General features: G+C 59.0%; 2 protein-coding genes across 3 annotated transcripts; both read left to right on the top strand.

Annotated features, from left to right (window-relative positions):
• The first annotated feature begins 168 nt into the window (after positions 1–168).
• On the top strand, positions 169–8,944 carry P3h3 (prolyl 3-hydroxylase 3). 2 transcript variants are annotated; one of them, XM_010611671.2, is made up of 15 exons: positions 169–530; positions 670–822; positions 1,134–1,341; positions 1,418–1,549; positions 1,949–2,085; positions 2,439–2,528; positions 3,633–3,685; positions 3,765–3,832; positions 3,927–4,051; positions 6,655–6,756; positions 7,010–7,160; positions 7,358–7,475; positions 7,561–7,636; positions 8,537–8,677; positions 8,765–8,944. In XM_010611671.2, exons 2-15 carry the CDS (start codon positions 718–720, stop codon positions 8,924–8,926), a joined length of 1,668 nt encoding a protein of 555 aa, XP_010609973.1. In that variant the 5' UTR covers positions 169–530; positions 670–717; the 3' UTR covers positions 8,927–8,944. The 2 variants fall into 2 exon arrangements, 1 of the variants encoding a protein (XP_010609973.1); XR_777836.3 differs by lacking the exons at positions 169–530; positions 7,561–7,636 and having other exon boundaries at positions 553–822; positions 8,765–8,854.
• A 1,542-nt stretch (positions 8,945–10,486) lies between these two features.
• Positions 10,487–15,066, top strand: Gnb3 (G protein subunit beta 3). The gene is made up of 9 exons (XM_033766315.1): positions 10,487–10,543; positions 10,762–10,800; positions 11,851–11,957; positions 12,025–12,088; positions 12,161–12,323; positions 12,403–12,469; positions 12,538–12,739; positions 13,715–13,931; positions 14,572–15,066. Exons 1-9 carry the CDS (start codon positions 10,487–10,489, stop codon positions 14,676–14,678), a joined length of 1,023 nt encoding a protein of 340 aa, XP_033622206.1. The 3' UTR covers positions 14,679–15,066.
• The last annotated feature ends 302 nt before the right edge of the window (positions 15,067–15,368 follow it).

The raw sequence follows: 15,368 nt of genomic DNA, 5'->3' as shown, positions 1-15,368 counted from the left end.
GGGCGGGGTGGGGCCGGAGCGAAGATGGAGGGCTTTGGTTTAGTGGTTTTGTTTTGCTGGTTTTGACAAGGACTCGCTCTGTAATTCAGGCTGGCTTTGCATTCATTATGTAGCCCAGGGTGGCCTCTAACTCGCGGCGACCCTCCTGCGTCAGCCTCCCAAGCCCTGGGATTACAGCCCTGCGCCGCCTGCCTCAGGGCGGCTGGGCGGCGTGAGCGCTGCCCTTCTCGCAGGGGAAGGCGAGGGCGGTGGGCTACGCCCGCGCAGGACAGAATGGGCGTTTGTGCGTGTTGCACAGGGCTTCGGGAAGGTCGGAGCAGCCCACGAGGCGAGGCCCGAAGCTGGCGGGAGCGCCGAGGCCTCCGACCGCGGCTGGTGTCGGATGCCTACGTGGCCTGGGAGCTGGCCGCTGGGTACAACACCTCAGCGCAGGGTCCTAGAGACCGCTGCTTTGGCTGTCCCCGGAGGTCCCCCCTTCGTCATCTATTCCACGCTGTCGCCAGTACCCCTCCAACCACTCCCCCCTCCAGGTTAGAGAAGCCTTGTGCTTAGGCGCCAGGCTCCTGATAGGCTCACAACCTGGGTTCTAGGAAGCTCTGCCGAGGGAGCTGGGGCCAGGGCAGAAGTCTGCGCACCAGCCCGCCCTGATGCCCGTCCTCCGCCCCTCAGTTGAAGAAGCGGGAGCAGGCAGCCACTGCAGCACACACCTTCTTCGTGATGAACCCTATGCATCTGCAGATGCGGGAAGACATAGCCAAGTACAGACGAATGTCGGGGGTCCGGCCCCAGAGCTTCCGGGACCTGGAGACGCCACCATACTGGGTGAGGCCTCAGTGACATCCCCCACCCCCACCTGGCCCCACTCTGGAGACAGCTGGACGCTCTGGGCTGAGGACTGTGTGGTTTGGGCAGTGGGAGAGCTGGGCCCTGGTCCTCGTGGCCCTGGATAGCAGGTCCTTTGGGATCACAAGTCTGGTACGCTCACGCTCTGATTCTCAGGCCTTGAGTACTCTTCCCAAGGCTCCTCAGAGCCAGGGGCCCAAGTCCCAGATGGGGACCACTCCCCTCTGTGCTGCCCTCTACCCAGGCTTGTCCCCCATCTGTCAGCTGACTGAGTGCTCCCCTCCCCGCAGGCTGACCACGATGCTGGCCTGGAGCTCCTGGCTCGCCAGGAGTGGGGACTGGCACTGCCCAGGCTGGAGGAGGCCCTGCAGGGGAGCCTGGCCCAGGTGGAGAGCTGCCGGGCCTCCTGTGAGGGGCCCGAGGAACAGGAAACAGAGGAGGAGGAGGAAGAGGAGGATGGGGCTGGTGTCCAGGGTGGCCTCTATGAGGCCATCGCAGGTGAGGGGGAGCCCAGGCGGGGCGAGGGGCCCAGCGCAGAGTGCACAGTCCCACAGCTGCCCTGTGTCTTTGGCAGGATGCTGGATTCGGGTCCTGCAGTGCCGGCAGCGCTGTGTGGCTGACATTGCCACGCGTCCTGGCCGCAGCCTCCCTGTCCCCGACTTCTTCCCCAGCCAGCTGAGGTGTCTGTACCAGGCCCATGCTCAGGGTCAGTTGGGACAGGGTGGGCATGGGCAGGGACACTGGGTCCACCTGTGGGGGTCTTCCAAGCCCTATCTCTGGATCTGTAATTCACTGGCAGGGCCCCTGGGGACCATCACTTCAGGAGGATGCTCAGTTCGCTTCCCTTCCCTGGAGCCCTTGTGCAAAGCTCTCAGGAGATGGGTCTGTCTTGGGGCTCCTTCTGCCCTCGTTGCCTGTCACCTTCCTTTCCTTCCTCCTCTCTTCCTCTGCTCTGGCCTCTGCTGGCAAAGGTATGTCAAGTAAGCTCTGCAAAGGAGCAAGGGGTGGGCTCGTGTACCAGGCCAGCTGGGGCCAGGTGACGCGTTCGCCAGCTCTGCTTTTGCCTAGCGTCCGCCTCTGTCCCCGCCCCATCCTCCGTCTCCAGTGGGGAATCTGTCTCAAGCCGTGGAAAATGCCCTGGGTGTCCTGCTCTTCTACCCGGAGGACGAAGCTGCCCAGCAGGCGCTGACGCAGTGCCAGGCCCAGCTGGGGGAGCAGGGGCTGCGCCTCAAACCCAGAGAGGTAGTGCTGACCCTAGGGAAGTGTTCTGGCTTCTCACCTAGTACTCCAGCCAGCCTGGGGATCCCAAGTCCGACCTCTGACTTCCTTTCATTCCCTGCTCCCCACGGAGTCCAGCCCCCAGCCCCACTCTTCCCTTTGCCTCCTCTTGCCTGCCCCCACCTGTACTTATGTGCACACACACATGCACACCCACGCACATGTATGCACGTGTACAAACATGCACACACAGTCTCCTACTTCTCCCCAGTTTGAGCCCAGAGCCCAGGAGTGCAGGGAAGGCTGAGAACCGGGGTGCCCTGCCCTCCTCCAGGCTTCCCCCTCCTTGCCTCCTTCTGCTCCCACCTGCCCCTCAGGACATTCAGAGCTTCGTGCTTCGGTCCCTGGGGGAGAAGAGGCAGCTGTACTACGCCGTGGAACACCTGGGTGCCCGCTTCCAGGACCCTGTGAGTGGGGTCAGGGCAGCAGCGCCCTGTGCGCCCCTTCCCCAGCCCAGGCTCAGAGGCATGGTCCTGCAGTTCACGTGGCTCTGGGGCCACTCAAGCTGAGTCAGTTAGTCCTCTGGTACAAATGGCCCAGACCTTAGCTCTCCCACCTCAGTTTCCTTACTTGTTCATCCCAGTGATGACCTCTGTTCCACAGGGCTGCTGAAGAACATTTATGTATATTTTTTGGAGGGGTACTGGGGATTCACCCCAAGGCCTTTAAACTGAGCTGTGCTCCTCACCCCCTTTTCATTTTGTATTTTGAGACACTGGACTTGAGATCCTCCTGCTTCATCCTCTCAGAGTGCTGGGGTTGCAGGCCTGTACCACTGCACCTGGCTGAAGCTGTGTCACCTGGTACAGAGTAGAGAGTGCTGTTCTGCCGCTGTCATCACCCTCCCTGTGGCCAGGAAGGGCAGAGCTCCCTGAGCTGGTGCGCTAGCATGCAGCAGCGATTCTCTACTGGTATTTTGAGGGCTGGGATATGGCTGTGCGGGGCCCTTGCCCGGCATGTGCAGGGCCATGACAGATATTTTGGACCCAGTGATTCTTTGCTGGGGCAGGGAAGGGGTTGGTTGTTGAATGTTCAGCAACATCTGTGGCCTCCACTCAGCAGATGTCAGCAGCACATGGAGAGCCCAGAGTGGTGAGTGAGCAGTGTTTCTAGACATCACCTGATGGCCCTAGGCTGAGAGCCGTGGACAGAACTGAGGGCAGTGAGCTACAGTATACCTTGCTCTGTCTCTCACTAGCTGTGTGATCTTGAGCTGGTTACTTGCCCTGTCTCAGGCCTGTCAACTACAGACTAGCTGTTAACACTGTTCCCTAATACCCTTGTGGCCTCAAAATGGGAAATTCCCCTTCCTTGTGCAAATCTCTTAGACTAGTGCCTGACAGGTAGTAAGTGCTAAGTAAATTTGTTCAGCCGCCCTAATGTTGGGCCCTGGGCTTTCCCCCTCTCTGCCTTCCCCACCAGAAGCAGGAGGACCTCAGAATGGTGTGAGAGACTAATGTTGGGGTCCTGGGCTGGACTTGTGGGTGATGGACTTTTCTTGGTGGTCACAGGATCCCTGGACCCCAGAATATCTCATCCCGGAGGCACTCAGGGCAAAGCTCAGGTAGGGGGCGCCCTCGGGTGGGAGGAAAGGGCAGGGTCTGGGCTAGCCTGTGCACCCACTGAGCGCGTCTGCACCCAAGAGAGGATCAGGAGAAGAAGCCTTGGGATCATGAACCTGCAGAGCCACAGCCCTGGACCCACTGGAAGGGTGAGCTTCTGGGGTGAGCCCAAGGTCTGGGCCATCTGCCCCACTGAGCCTGCGCTCTGAGGGTCCTGGGACTGTCCTGTCATCTCACCTGTAGATGTCCTCCCCCTGGAGGGGGTGACCCTGACCCAGGATGCCAGGCAGCTGAACGGGTCAGAGCGAGCGGTGCTGGACGGGCTGCTGACGCCGGCTGAGTGTGGGACTCTGCTGGAGCTAGCACAGGTGCGCTCGCCGCCGAGGGGGGGTGCCTAAACTGCCCCGTGGGAGTAGCCTGCTCCGTGGGCGTGGCCTTCCGGCGGACCTGTTAAACCTATTGGCTCCAGGTTCTAATCCTGACGGCCATGGGAACCAAGCCCCAGCTGGGGATCCTCCATTGTCTAGCGCCACTGCTTAGCTTAGCTGGCTCAGGGTGCATGTTCTCTAAGGAGAAAGTTTGCTAGGAGTTGGTAGGAAAAAGAGAAGAAAGCTGCAGAGGCATAGAAACAGCCGAGTGTGCAGGCCCTGGGTTACAGAGTCAAGAAGTGGAGTCGTGGGCATGGCGACCTGCAGGCTTCTTTCCTCTCCCTGCGTCCCCTCCCGGCTCCTGAAGCTTTGGTCCTATTCTAGGCTCCTGCTCATTCAGCAGCGCTTGCAGAGTCCCTGCGAGCTTGTGTGCAGACAGGTTGTGCACAGAGAAGGCTGAAGCAGCATGTGGCTCATTGGATAAAGGAGCGTGTATTCATCCCGGCCGCACTGAAATGCAGCCTCCTTGGGGCTTAGCTTAAGCCTAAGCCAGTCTTAACCTGGCAGACGGGCACAGGGGCATGTACCTGTAGTCCTACTACCCAGGAGGCTGAGGAAGGAGGATCACTGGAGACCAGGAGCTCGGGAGAGCCTGGGCAATGTGGTGAGACCCCATTTCAAGACAGTGTTGAGGGATGAGCCAGGGTGAGCCTCCATTGTACAGTGTATGCCTGTTACGTGCAAGGCCCTGATTTGATTGCCAGTAGTAGAAAGAAAAAAGAGCAAGAAGGAAGCAGGTGCATTCTGGGAACTGCAGTAGAGCACCAAAGAAGTTTGTTGTTGTGTCATGTTGTGCTTTGAGACTGGGTCTCTATGCAATTCAGGCTGGCCTCGAACTCACGGGCAATCCTCCTGGCTCAGCCTCCCCAGTGCAGGCGTGCACCACTATGCCTGGCTCATCCAGGGAAACTTATTCAAGCCTCTCTGAGACCAGTTTCCCATCTGTAAGATGGTTCATGAAGATTCTGTGAGGATTCTGGGAATGAGCATGGGGCAGCACTCACAAGATGGGAGAGCTGTCATTGTTGCCATCGGGCTGTGCATTATCAAAAGCCGTAAAGGGGAAGATGGAGAAAGCCCAGGCGGGTGCTGGAGAGCCCCTCTGCCCCCTGCCAAGGCATGTGGGATATGTTGGTGGCCGGGCGGGCAGGATTTAGGAGGCGACTTCCGTTTCTGTAGCGCCTCTGAGTGCGGGTTGGGAGTCAGCATTGTGTAGGAGCTGGCTCTCCCTCTAGTGGCGGCGTGCAGAATGCAGTGGGAGAGGAGGTGGGAAGCCCAGGCATGATTCCTGCCGGCTGCTTCAGGGAAGTTCTTTGTGGGGGCGGTGTGCTGGGGATTGAATTCGGGTCCTTGCGCTTGCGAGGCAGGCACCAGAACCACTGAGCTAAGTCCCCAGCCCTTCAGAGAGGTTCTTATCTCCCCGGAGGAAGAGGAAATAGATGAGAAAGACACAGAAAACCAAAGATCAGCTGGGTGTGGTGGCACAAGCTTGTAATCCACCACTTGGGAGTCTGAAGCAGGAGGATGAAGAGTTTCAGGCCAACCTGGGCAACATAGTGGGTGTTAGGCTAGCCCAGACTGCTAGTGAGACAGTGTCTGGAGGAGGAAGAAAAGATGGAGAAGCTGAGGTGGAAGACGATGGGACAGGCACAGCTAACTCCCAAAGGTCAGACTTCTTTCAGCTTGTTGACATCCTGAACGCTTTCCAGCCTCCACACCGTTGTCCATGGCTGTTTTTCCCTGATGGAGCACCGCTGTGATTGTGGTTTAGGTGTCTCCTCTGCAGTTAGCTATCCTTGGCCGCTGCCCGGTCACTCTCAGGGTGTTTTAATTATCTTCGCCTCACTCTCGCCATAGGAATTGGTCTGATTTGTTTCTTTGTTTATTTTTATTACCTCAAAATAGAAATCCCAGGTAGGTGCTGCGGCATATGCCTATAAACTCAGCTACTTGGGAAGCTGAGACAGGAGGATCGGAAGTTCCAGGCCATAGGGGGCAACTTAGCAAAACCCTGTGGCAAAAGGGGGGCACTAAATAAATAAACAAATAAAAATCCAACAAGAGCAGGGACCTTCCCTTCACGCAGGATGAACAGAAGTAAGAGTAGAAGGTTTTGGCAGGGGGTGTGGCCCAGTGGGAGAGCTCTGCTGGGCGTGCACAGGGTCCTGGCTTCATCTTCAGCATAATTAAAGTGAGATGGCTTGGGTGAGGCAGAGGGGGTCTCTCGGAGATGAAGTCTGTGTGAGGGGCATGAGGCAGTGGTATTTAAACAAGAGATTTCAAAATAGAAAAATGGATGTCAGAAAAGGGAAGGGCCCCAGTTGCAGACACCCCAATAGTGGGAGACCCCGCTGTGGAAAAAGCATTTTTGCACAGGTGCCACAGGCCTGTGGGGCCTCCTCCCACCTTACAGCTCCCCGGAGGTGGCTGGAGCTCCCATTCCTGAGCCGAGCCGTAGGCCTTTCCCAGGAAACAGCTTCAGCACTGTCACGCTCCGAGAGGCTTGAGAGAGGAGACCCCATGTGAATTCCCTTCCTATCCAGGATGCCGCTGGGGCCGGAGCCAGGTCTGGCTATCGAGGTCGCCGCTCCCCTCACACCCCCCATGAGCGCTTTGAGGGGCTCACCGTGCTCAAGGCTGCACAGGTGAGAGGGGGCATCCTGCCTGGGCTGGCTCAAGGGCCTGTGCTTCTGAGGGGGAGCTCTTCTGCGACCAAGACTAGGCCAGGGTTGAGAAAGGGGGTGTTCGGGGATCCAGGGTGCTGTCATCACAGTGAAGATGGGCAGAGCTGGCTGCTGAGCCCCGAGGCCTGGGTGGAGAGCAGAGGAGATAGGCCAGGGGGAGGTCAGGCCCTCACCATTGCCTCCCTTCTTCCCTGCCCGGCCTACTCTCCCACAGCTGGCCCAAGCTGGCACCGTGGGCAGTAAGGGTGCAAAGCTGTTCCTGGAAGCCAGCGAGCGGGTGCGGACCCTGACCCAGGCCTACTTCTCCCCGGAGCGGCCTCTCTACCTGTCTTTCACCCACCTGGTGTGCCGCAGCGCTATAGAAGGTAGCCACCGGGCCGCCCCTACCCGCCAACTGCACTGCCTCACAGCCCAGTCATTCTCTCTGGGAAGACCCTGACCAGCTGCCCAGGGGGGCCTGACTTCTGTGGCCCCAAGAGTTGCAGGATGCTCGGGGGCTGTTCGAGTCGGCTGGGAGGTGGGCAGGGCTGCAGGGGCTCACTGGCCCGTGGCATATGCCCAGGGGAGCAGGGCCAGCGCATGGACCTGAGCCACCCCGTGCACGCAGACAACTGCATCCTGGACCCCGACTCAGGAGAGTGCTGGCGGGAGCCCCCTGCCTACACCTACCGAGACTACAGGTAGGTGAGGCTAGTGGGCCCACAAAGGCCTCCCTCGCTGCCCGGCCTGGGTGGGGCCCCACTCTGCTGTCCTCTTCCTCCTCAGCGGAGTCCTCTACCTCAACGATGACTTCCAGGGTGGGGACCTGTTCTTCACACAGCCAAACGCCCTTACTGTCACGGTGGGTGACGAAGGGGCTGGGATGACACAGGGCCCAGCTGTGGGGTCAGGATTCAAAGCAGAAGGCTCCCAGAGGCAAATACAGGAAAATGGCTGGGTCACCTGCCTCTCCAGGTCCCAGCCACCTCACTGGGGTCAGGAATCTTGGCTGTAGTCCCCCCAGTAGGGCTCTCAGTGGTCCCTAGACACTTTGCCTTGCCTCCTAAGGGAGAGTGTGTGTAGCCAAGTGCAGTGGCACATGCCTGCCTTCCCAGTGGCTTGGGAGGACGAGGCAGGAGGACCTCTTTAGCCGGGAGTTGGAGGCCAGCCTGGGCACCATAGCAAGACCTGTCTCAAAAGCAGAAAAACACACATGGAAGGCGAAAGAAGCTTAGTCTGGATCCCACTGCAATCCCATTTCCTGTTTTAAGGGTTTGAGGAAATTAAAAACCAGTCCTTCCTGGGCATGGAGCCCGGTTTTGCCTTTTATCCCCGCAAGGTTTGGTTTCCTAAACGGGGGTGATAACCATACCTGTTTATGTGTTTATTTTAATGGAGGACTGAATCCAAAGCCTTGTGCATGCTCCGCAAGCGTTCCTCCAGAGCTGTGCGCCAGGCCTACAGTAACTATTTTAAAGGTTCTGTTTGGGTTTGGGTTTTTTTTTTCTTTTTCCATTTGAGACAGGATCTCACTATATAGCCCAGGCTGGCCTTGAACTTGTGACCCTCAGGCCCCCGACTGCTCCCAGCTCCCAGCTTGGACTCCAGCTCCTTGGGGAGCCCTTTCTGCTCCCCAAGTGGAGGCTGCTTTCCCATGGGCCCAAGTAGAGGGTGTCCCTGAATTAGGCTTAGGGTGTGAAGGAGAGAGCCACCTGGGAGGGTGAGGCTGGTTCCCCAGAGCTGAGCCCACCCGTGCCCCCAGGCCCAAGTCCGTCCCCGATGTGGACGCCTCGTGGCCTTCAGCTCTGGCGTGGAGAACCCTCACGGGGTATGGGCCGTGACACGGGGGCGGCGCTGTGCCCTGGCACTATGGCACACATGGGCCCCAGAGCACCAGGAGCAGGTGAGGAGGTAGGGGCCGAAGGGATGTGGTTCTCCAGGGATTGAGAGGCCCCAGGACTGGGCTCCACTCCTCCTCCCTGCTCCCCAGGAGTGGGCAGAGGCCAAACAGCTGCTACAGGAGCCTGAGCAGGAGCAGGCGGAGGAGGAGGAAGCACCCAGCAGAGAGCCTGGCCCGGAGCCCCCCAGCCGCCAGCCCCAGTGGGTTCATGACGGAGCTGGGAAGGTGCCCCGGGTCCGGGAGGAGCTGTGAGAAGCTGAGCCGGACCTTGGCTGTGGCCAGCTGGCCAGGAAAGGACCTCGAGAAGGCCCCTCTGACGTCAGGAGCCGCCCAGTGAGCTCACCGTCCTACATCAACCATTCAGAGCCCTGGGGCCCCAGCCTGGACTCAGCATGGTCACCACACCTAGAGCGGGCTTGGCCCCCCACTGATGGACCTGCAGCTCTGAGACAGATGGGGGACACTGCCTCCCTGAAGCAAAGGCCAGGGCCAAGGTTGAGTGCCCACCATGAGGGCCCGGGTGCTGTGTTCTCCCTTTTCGCTATGCAATAAAGGACTGAAGCACCGATCCCTGGCTGTGCCCCTCCAAGAGCCCTGTCTGAGGTGTCACCACATCTGGGGCTGGAGGGCAGGGACTGGACTGGCCCAGGAGGAGACAGGTGTCTTTGGGCCTCCCAGAGGCAGGGCGCAGGAGCCTGCAATTTGTCAGGGAAATCTCTGCCACCTGCTCCCGTATGCAAATGAACCAGTTCCCTGCCAGCTGCTCCTCAGCCTCCAATCTAAGCCTGTCTTCCCTCCTGTGTGAGGCTGAACAGGGGCATCCTGCCCTCTGCCCCCTGCTTCCCAGCCCATGGGGCTCCATGAGTCACCGGGGCAAGGAGCAGGCCAGACCCCAGTCCCTGATCTGCCACCAGATCAGGCCCAGGGGCAGCTGGTTGGCTTTGTCGAGGAGGATTATCCAGCTCAGTTCCCTAAGCTCAGCTCCTGCTGCACCCTCCAGCTGCAGCCCTCTTCCCCACCACCCTCCTTGGGGGCACACAGTTCAGGGGTCAGCAGCATCTGCTGTCGTCATGTTCTGCCTCCTGGCCTGGCCACTGAGTAGACCCTGACTGCCACGATCCTGCCCACAGGTGCAGGCCAGGTCTGGGGCCCTCACAGGGGGCTGTTCCTCTGCTCCCTCCTGAGCCCTAGTCCCTAATCCTCACAGCTTTGCTCTGATGCGGGGCCTGATGCTCTTATCTCTGCCAGCAGACTGAGCTGACAGGGACCCTGCACCCACCCTGCCTGGCCGTCTCTGGCCCACTCTCCTGCCCTGCCCCTCCTCCTGCCAGAGGCGAGTTTCTAGGACCATAGTCACACACACACACACACACCCTGTGCGCGTGCACGCGATTTAATTTGCCTGACGTCGATGTCCCCAGCCCTACCCTTGCTTGTCAGTGCCGCCCCCCCAGGCAGGGGCCAGGCCAGGCCAGGCCAGCTCCTCTGGTGGCAGAGCCAGGAGGCCAGTGACGACAGGCAGGCTTCGCAGCTGAGGAGTGAAGAGGCGCCTGGGAGCCGGCATTGAGAGCCTGGGAGAGGTCCAGCCAGAGCCCAAGTAAGTGGGGGCTGGCCGGGCAGCACAAGCTGGACTGGGCTGGGGCCCTGGATGCCAGCTGGAAGAGTGACCAGGGTGGGGTGTGCACAGGCACCCCCACTTCTGTGTTTCGGGTGGGCTCCAGCCCTCTGGTGGACAGAAACAGCCTGGTGGGGACTCTGAGCGTCCACCCGTGTTCCTGGCAGGAGCTGCAGTGAACCCTCAACCTGTCCACCATGGGGGAGATGGAGCAGCTGAGGCAGGAGGCGGAGCAACTCAAGAAGCAGATTGCAGTAACCCCAACCCTCCCGCGGAACTGAGGACCCAGGGCATGCCCTGGAGGGAAGGGCTGGGTTTGCTCCTTGGAGATGCTTAGCCACCTCTGCTCCCAGACCCTTCTAACCTGGACCCCACATTTGAAGCCCCCCAGCCCCATCCTACCCCTCCAGGGCCCACACATCATGTCCCCCACCCTGCCCATAGCTACCCCTGATGTCTGCTTTCTCTGCAGGATGCCAGGAAAGCCTGTGCTGATGTAACCCTGGCAGAGGTGAGACCTCCTGTCCCCCACCAAGCAGGGTGTGCAGGGCGGGGACAAACTGTGGGCATGGTATATGCTTGGAAAAAGGAAAGGCATTGGTTAAAAAAAAAAGTGTTAGTGAATTCATTCAACAGACGCTTAGCGACAACGGCTCTGACAGGGCACTGTATTAGATGATTAAGACTCAGACACTGTCCCTGTCTGGGTCCATAGAACAAGAGAGCTGCCATCCCCTCCCTCCCAGGCACTGAGGATGAAGGGAGTGAGACTGTGTGCAATCGTGAAGTCCGCCTGGACTCTGAGTAGCACGTGTCTAAGGCTGTATTTCATCACTTCTCCCAAGCACACTTCTGCACATTAGACATCTCTGAGATCAGGATGCACCCAGCAGTGGAAGATGCCTTACAGTTATAATGAGCAGCATTTTTTTCTTAGTGATACCTAAATTAATGGGGCTTCTCAGTGCTGATGGCATCTCACACTGGATTAAATATGCTAATAAGAGGAAAGATCGGATGACATACACAAATAAGAAAAGTAACTATCATGAGCCAGATGCTGAGCTAAATTGCTTAGGTACATCATTTCATACATTGGAGAATCCATACAACTTCATGCCAGTTTCGTGTTGCCTGTGTAAGGCAGGTGCTACAGGCTCAGGGAGGTGAAGTAACTTGCCCACGACAACAAAGCAAATACAGAAATGGTCATTGAATCTGTGGCTCTGGAGCGCCCCAGCCCAAGTCTAGAGGCCCTTGGCATTCGAGGGCCACGGACCCCATACTACCCAGGAGGGCAGCCCAGGTGCCCAGGGAGAGCTGGCCAGCCATGCGGCTGCCAGCAGTGTCACCTCCCCAAGCTGGTGTTCAGCAACCGCCAAGGGGGAAGCCCGAAATGGACCCAGCCGGGGGTCTACAGGGCGGCCCCAAACTGGAGAAGCATCGCTTGACCCTGCACAGGCACAGGGTCCCTCAGGGCTCCAGATCACTGGCCTGCAAGGGGACCTGCTGGGTCTGCTGTCCGCGGCTGGGGACGACACGGACAAATCTCTCTTGGCAGCTGGTGTCTGGCCTGGAGGTGGTGGGACGAGTGCAGATGCGCACAAGGCGGACGCTCAGAGGGCACCTGGCCAAGATCTATGCCATGCACTGGGCCAGCGACTCCAAGTGAGGCCCCAGGGGCCGGAAGGGCGGGGAGGTGGGAGGAGACAGTGACGCGTCTCCATCTCCTCAGGCTGCTGGTGAGCGCCTCTCAGGACGGAAAGCTGATCGTGTGGGACACCTACACCACCAACAAGGTACCAGCCCCGGGCGGGACGGAACGGGACACGCCCTCGTGTCCCGGACTCAGCTGGCCCGCCTGGCCGCAGGTGCACGCCATCCCGCTGCGTTCCTCCTGGGTCATGACCTGCGCCTACGCCCCCTCCGGGAGCTTTGTGGCCTGCGGGGGGCTGGACAACGTGTGCTCTGTGTACGGCCTCAAGTCGCGCGAGGGCAACGTCAAGGTCAGCCGGGAGCTGGCTGCCCACACAGGTGAGCGAGGCCCCTGCCATCTGGGCCCGGGCCAGGGGCGGGGCCGGGAGGCCAGGCACTGTCCCCGTACCACCTGCAGGCTACCTCTCCTGCTGCCGTTTCCTGGACGACAACAACATCGTGACCAGCTCCGGGGATACCACATGGTGAGGCCTGGCTGCGGCGCTGGGGGTGGGGGGCGTGGGACACGCTGAGCACCCTGCTCTTCCTGCAGTGCCCTGTGGGACATCGAGACCGGGCAGCAGAAGACCGTCTTCGTGGGGCACACGGGCGACTGCATGAGCCTGGCCGTGTCTCCCGACTACAAGCTCTTCATCTCCGGAGCCTGCGACGCCAGTGCCAAGCTCTGGGACGTGCGGGAGGGCACATGTCGCCAGACCTTCACCGGCCACGAGTCAGACATCAACGCCATCAGCGTGAGCCTCGGCTGGGCCTGTGCCTCCGCCTCTGCCTGACTCCAAGTTTTCACTCTAAAACCTTCTCACCTCAGAGGACAGTGTCAACACTAACCAAAGACTTCCCCCAGAAGCCCTCCCCCAGACTCATTCTGTATATTTTGTTGCGTTCATCACTGCCAAGCCTGTGTTTGGGCCCACAATCCAATTCTTTGCCACATTTTTCAACATTTTATTTATTTATTTATTTATTTTTAGTCCCAGGGATGGAACTCAGTCCTTGTACTTGCAAGGCAGGTGGGCAGAACCACTGAGCTAAATCCTAGGCCCAACTTTTAAATTTTTTTGCTTTACCAGGGATTGAATCCAGGGCCTTCACACTAAACTACATCACCAGCTCTTTTTAATTTTTTGGGGGGAGGGGGAGGCAGGGTCTCACCAAGTCACTAACTTGTCCAGGTTGGGCTTGCACTTGTGATCCTTCTGCCTCAGCTTCCCAGGGTGTTGGCACTTATGGGAGTGTGGCTCTGTGCCTGGCTCCTTGATACTATTTTTAGTCTTTAAATGGAACCATTCCCCAGCATGGTGGCACAAGCCTATAATCCCAGCATTTGAAAGGCTGAGGCAGGAGGATCTCTATGGGTTTGAGGCCAGCCTGGGGTACACAGCAAGAATCAAGTTTCAACAGGACAAACCCAAATAATTGGAAGCATTTTCCTGCCATGACATTGGCATTTCTCAAGTGTTTAGTAGTTTTCTATTCCACTGATCCCCAACCCTCTGACCCAGTGCCCTCCCTGGGCCTGTGATATGGGACCGCATGGCCCATAGTGCTGTGGCAGGGAGCACCTGGGGAGGAGGGAGTCACTGGCTCATGGTGGAGTTGTTTGTGATGAGTGGGGTGGGCTGTGTCTCGGCCCAGAATGGGGGAATGAGAGGGTGAGGGCAGGGGCCACGCTGCCCTGGTCTGAGCCGAACCCTCCCGCCCGTCCTCAGTTCTTCCCCAGCGGAGAGGCCATCTGCACTGGCTCGGATGACGCCTCCTGCCGCCTGTTTGACCTGCGGGCAGACCAGGAGCTGACAGCCTACGCTCATGAGAGTATCATCTGTGGGATCACCTCAGTGGCCTTTTCGCTCAGTGGCCGCCTGCTCTTCGCAGGCTATGATGACTTCAACTGCAACGTCTGGGATGCCCTGAAGTGCGAGCGCGTGGGTAGGGCTCCCCAGGCCACCCCTCTGCCAGCTCTTCCTCACCCAGACCCAGACACCTAGGCCGCATGCCCCAAGGGGGAGCGGCCCTGAACACCGCCCCCCGCCCGTCCTGCTGTGGAACTCTGGACCTTGGGGTCCAGTCTGTGCAGGTGTCCGAGGGACAAAGTTCTGTTCAGGGACACGAACTTTGGGAACTGGAAGGAACAGCACCCCAAGGGCCCCCCATCCCATCTGACGAAGCAGACAGCCTGGCTGTGTCTTAAGAGAGGCAGTTGCCACAGGCCCCAGTCAGGGTCTACATCCTAGTTTGGTTCCTCATCTTGAGTCCCCTTCCACAAGTCCCTTTCTGGACCTCTCTTTCTTCATCCGGAAACAAAAGCACCGGTCAAAAAGGTTGCCCCTTCCTGTGTCCCTGTGGCTATTGAGGAGACCCTGGCTTCTCACCCCACACTGACATTTCCACCCATTCCCTGTCTGCCCCACCTCATCCACAGCCCAAGTTAAGGACAAGGAGCTGGCCCCAGAGATACCCCCAAGGTCTCACCCTCCCAGTCCCTCTGCAGCTGCCACCATGGGTCCTGCCCACCCAGGTGTCCACATCAGCAGGCGGAGGTGGGCTGACTTCTTCTTCTCCTCCTCAGGCATGCTTTCTGGTCATGACAACAGGGTCAGCTGCCTGGGGGTCACAGCTGATGGGATGGCCGTGGCCACTGGCTCCTGGGACAGCTTCCTCAAAATCTGGAACTGAGGAGCCCGGCAGAGGAAGACGCTCAGCGGCACCTCCCACATCCAGTCTTTTTAAGCTCTCTCTTCTGTCCTAGGTTGATGCCACTAAGCTTCCTCCTTGGAGAGGAGTGGGGAGTAGGGAAATCTGCCTTGAGAGGCGGCAGCAGAGACACAGAACTGTCCCATCTCCTCCCACGGCCTCCTATCTCTCCCTGCATGAGCGAGGACAGCTGACCCCTCACCTGCCCTTTGCCTCCTACACCGCCCAGGACCCAACCCCAGTCCCTGGAAAGTACAGGATACTCAGCCTCGAGACTACAGCTCTAGGTTTCTGCCCCCTTCCCTTCATGCCTCCTCCTTTGCAACCTTCTTCTGTCTCTCTCCAGAAGCACCTGCAATAAAGTATAGCACCTTGGTACCTCTGTGCCATTTGGCTTCCACGCCCTTCTGTTCCAAAGACCTAGGTCCCACTGAAGGGCAAGATGTTACAGGTGCAGTGATAACGGCAGTGAGAAGGGTGAAGGCAGAGGGCCAGGAAGAAGCCCGAGTTGGGTCAGGGGAAAGTGAATTTAGCCAGTGGCTGGGGTGTGTGCACAGTTCAATTCAGACAGCCTTTGGGCGGGGTGTGGGTGTGTGCCTGTGCAGGGCCTTGAATGCCAGGCTGTAGTCCAGACTATTTTAAGGGCAATAGGAGGCCCTGGAAGAGTTCTGA

The sequence above is a fragment of the Fukomys damarensis genome, unplaced genomic scaffold (assembly GCF_012274545.1).
Source record: "Fukomys damarensis isolate Sample0158 unplaced genomic scaffold, DMR_v1.0_HiC HiC_scaffold_19, whole genome shotgun sequence".
NCBI classification, from domain to species: domain Eukaryota; kingdom Metazoa; phylum Chordata; class Mammalia; order Rodentia; family Bathyergidae; genus Fukomys; species Fukomys damarensis.
Note: the sequence above shows the minus strand (reverse complement) of the source record. Positions and strands in the feature narration are given on the sequence as shown.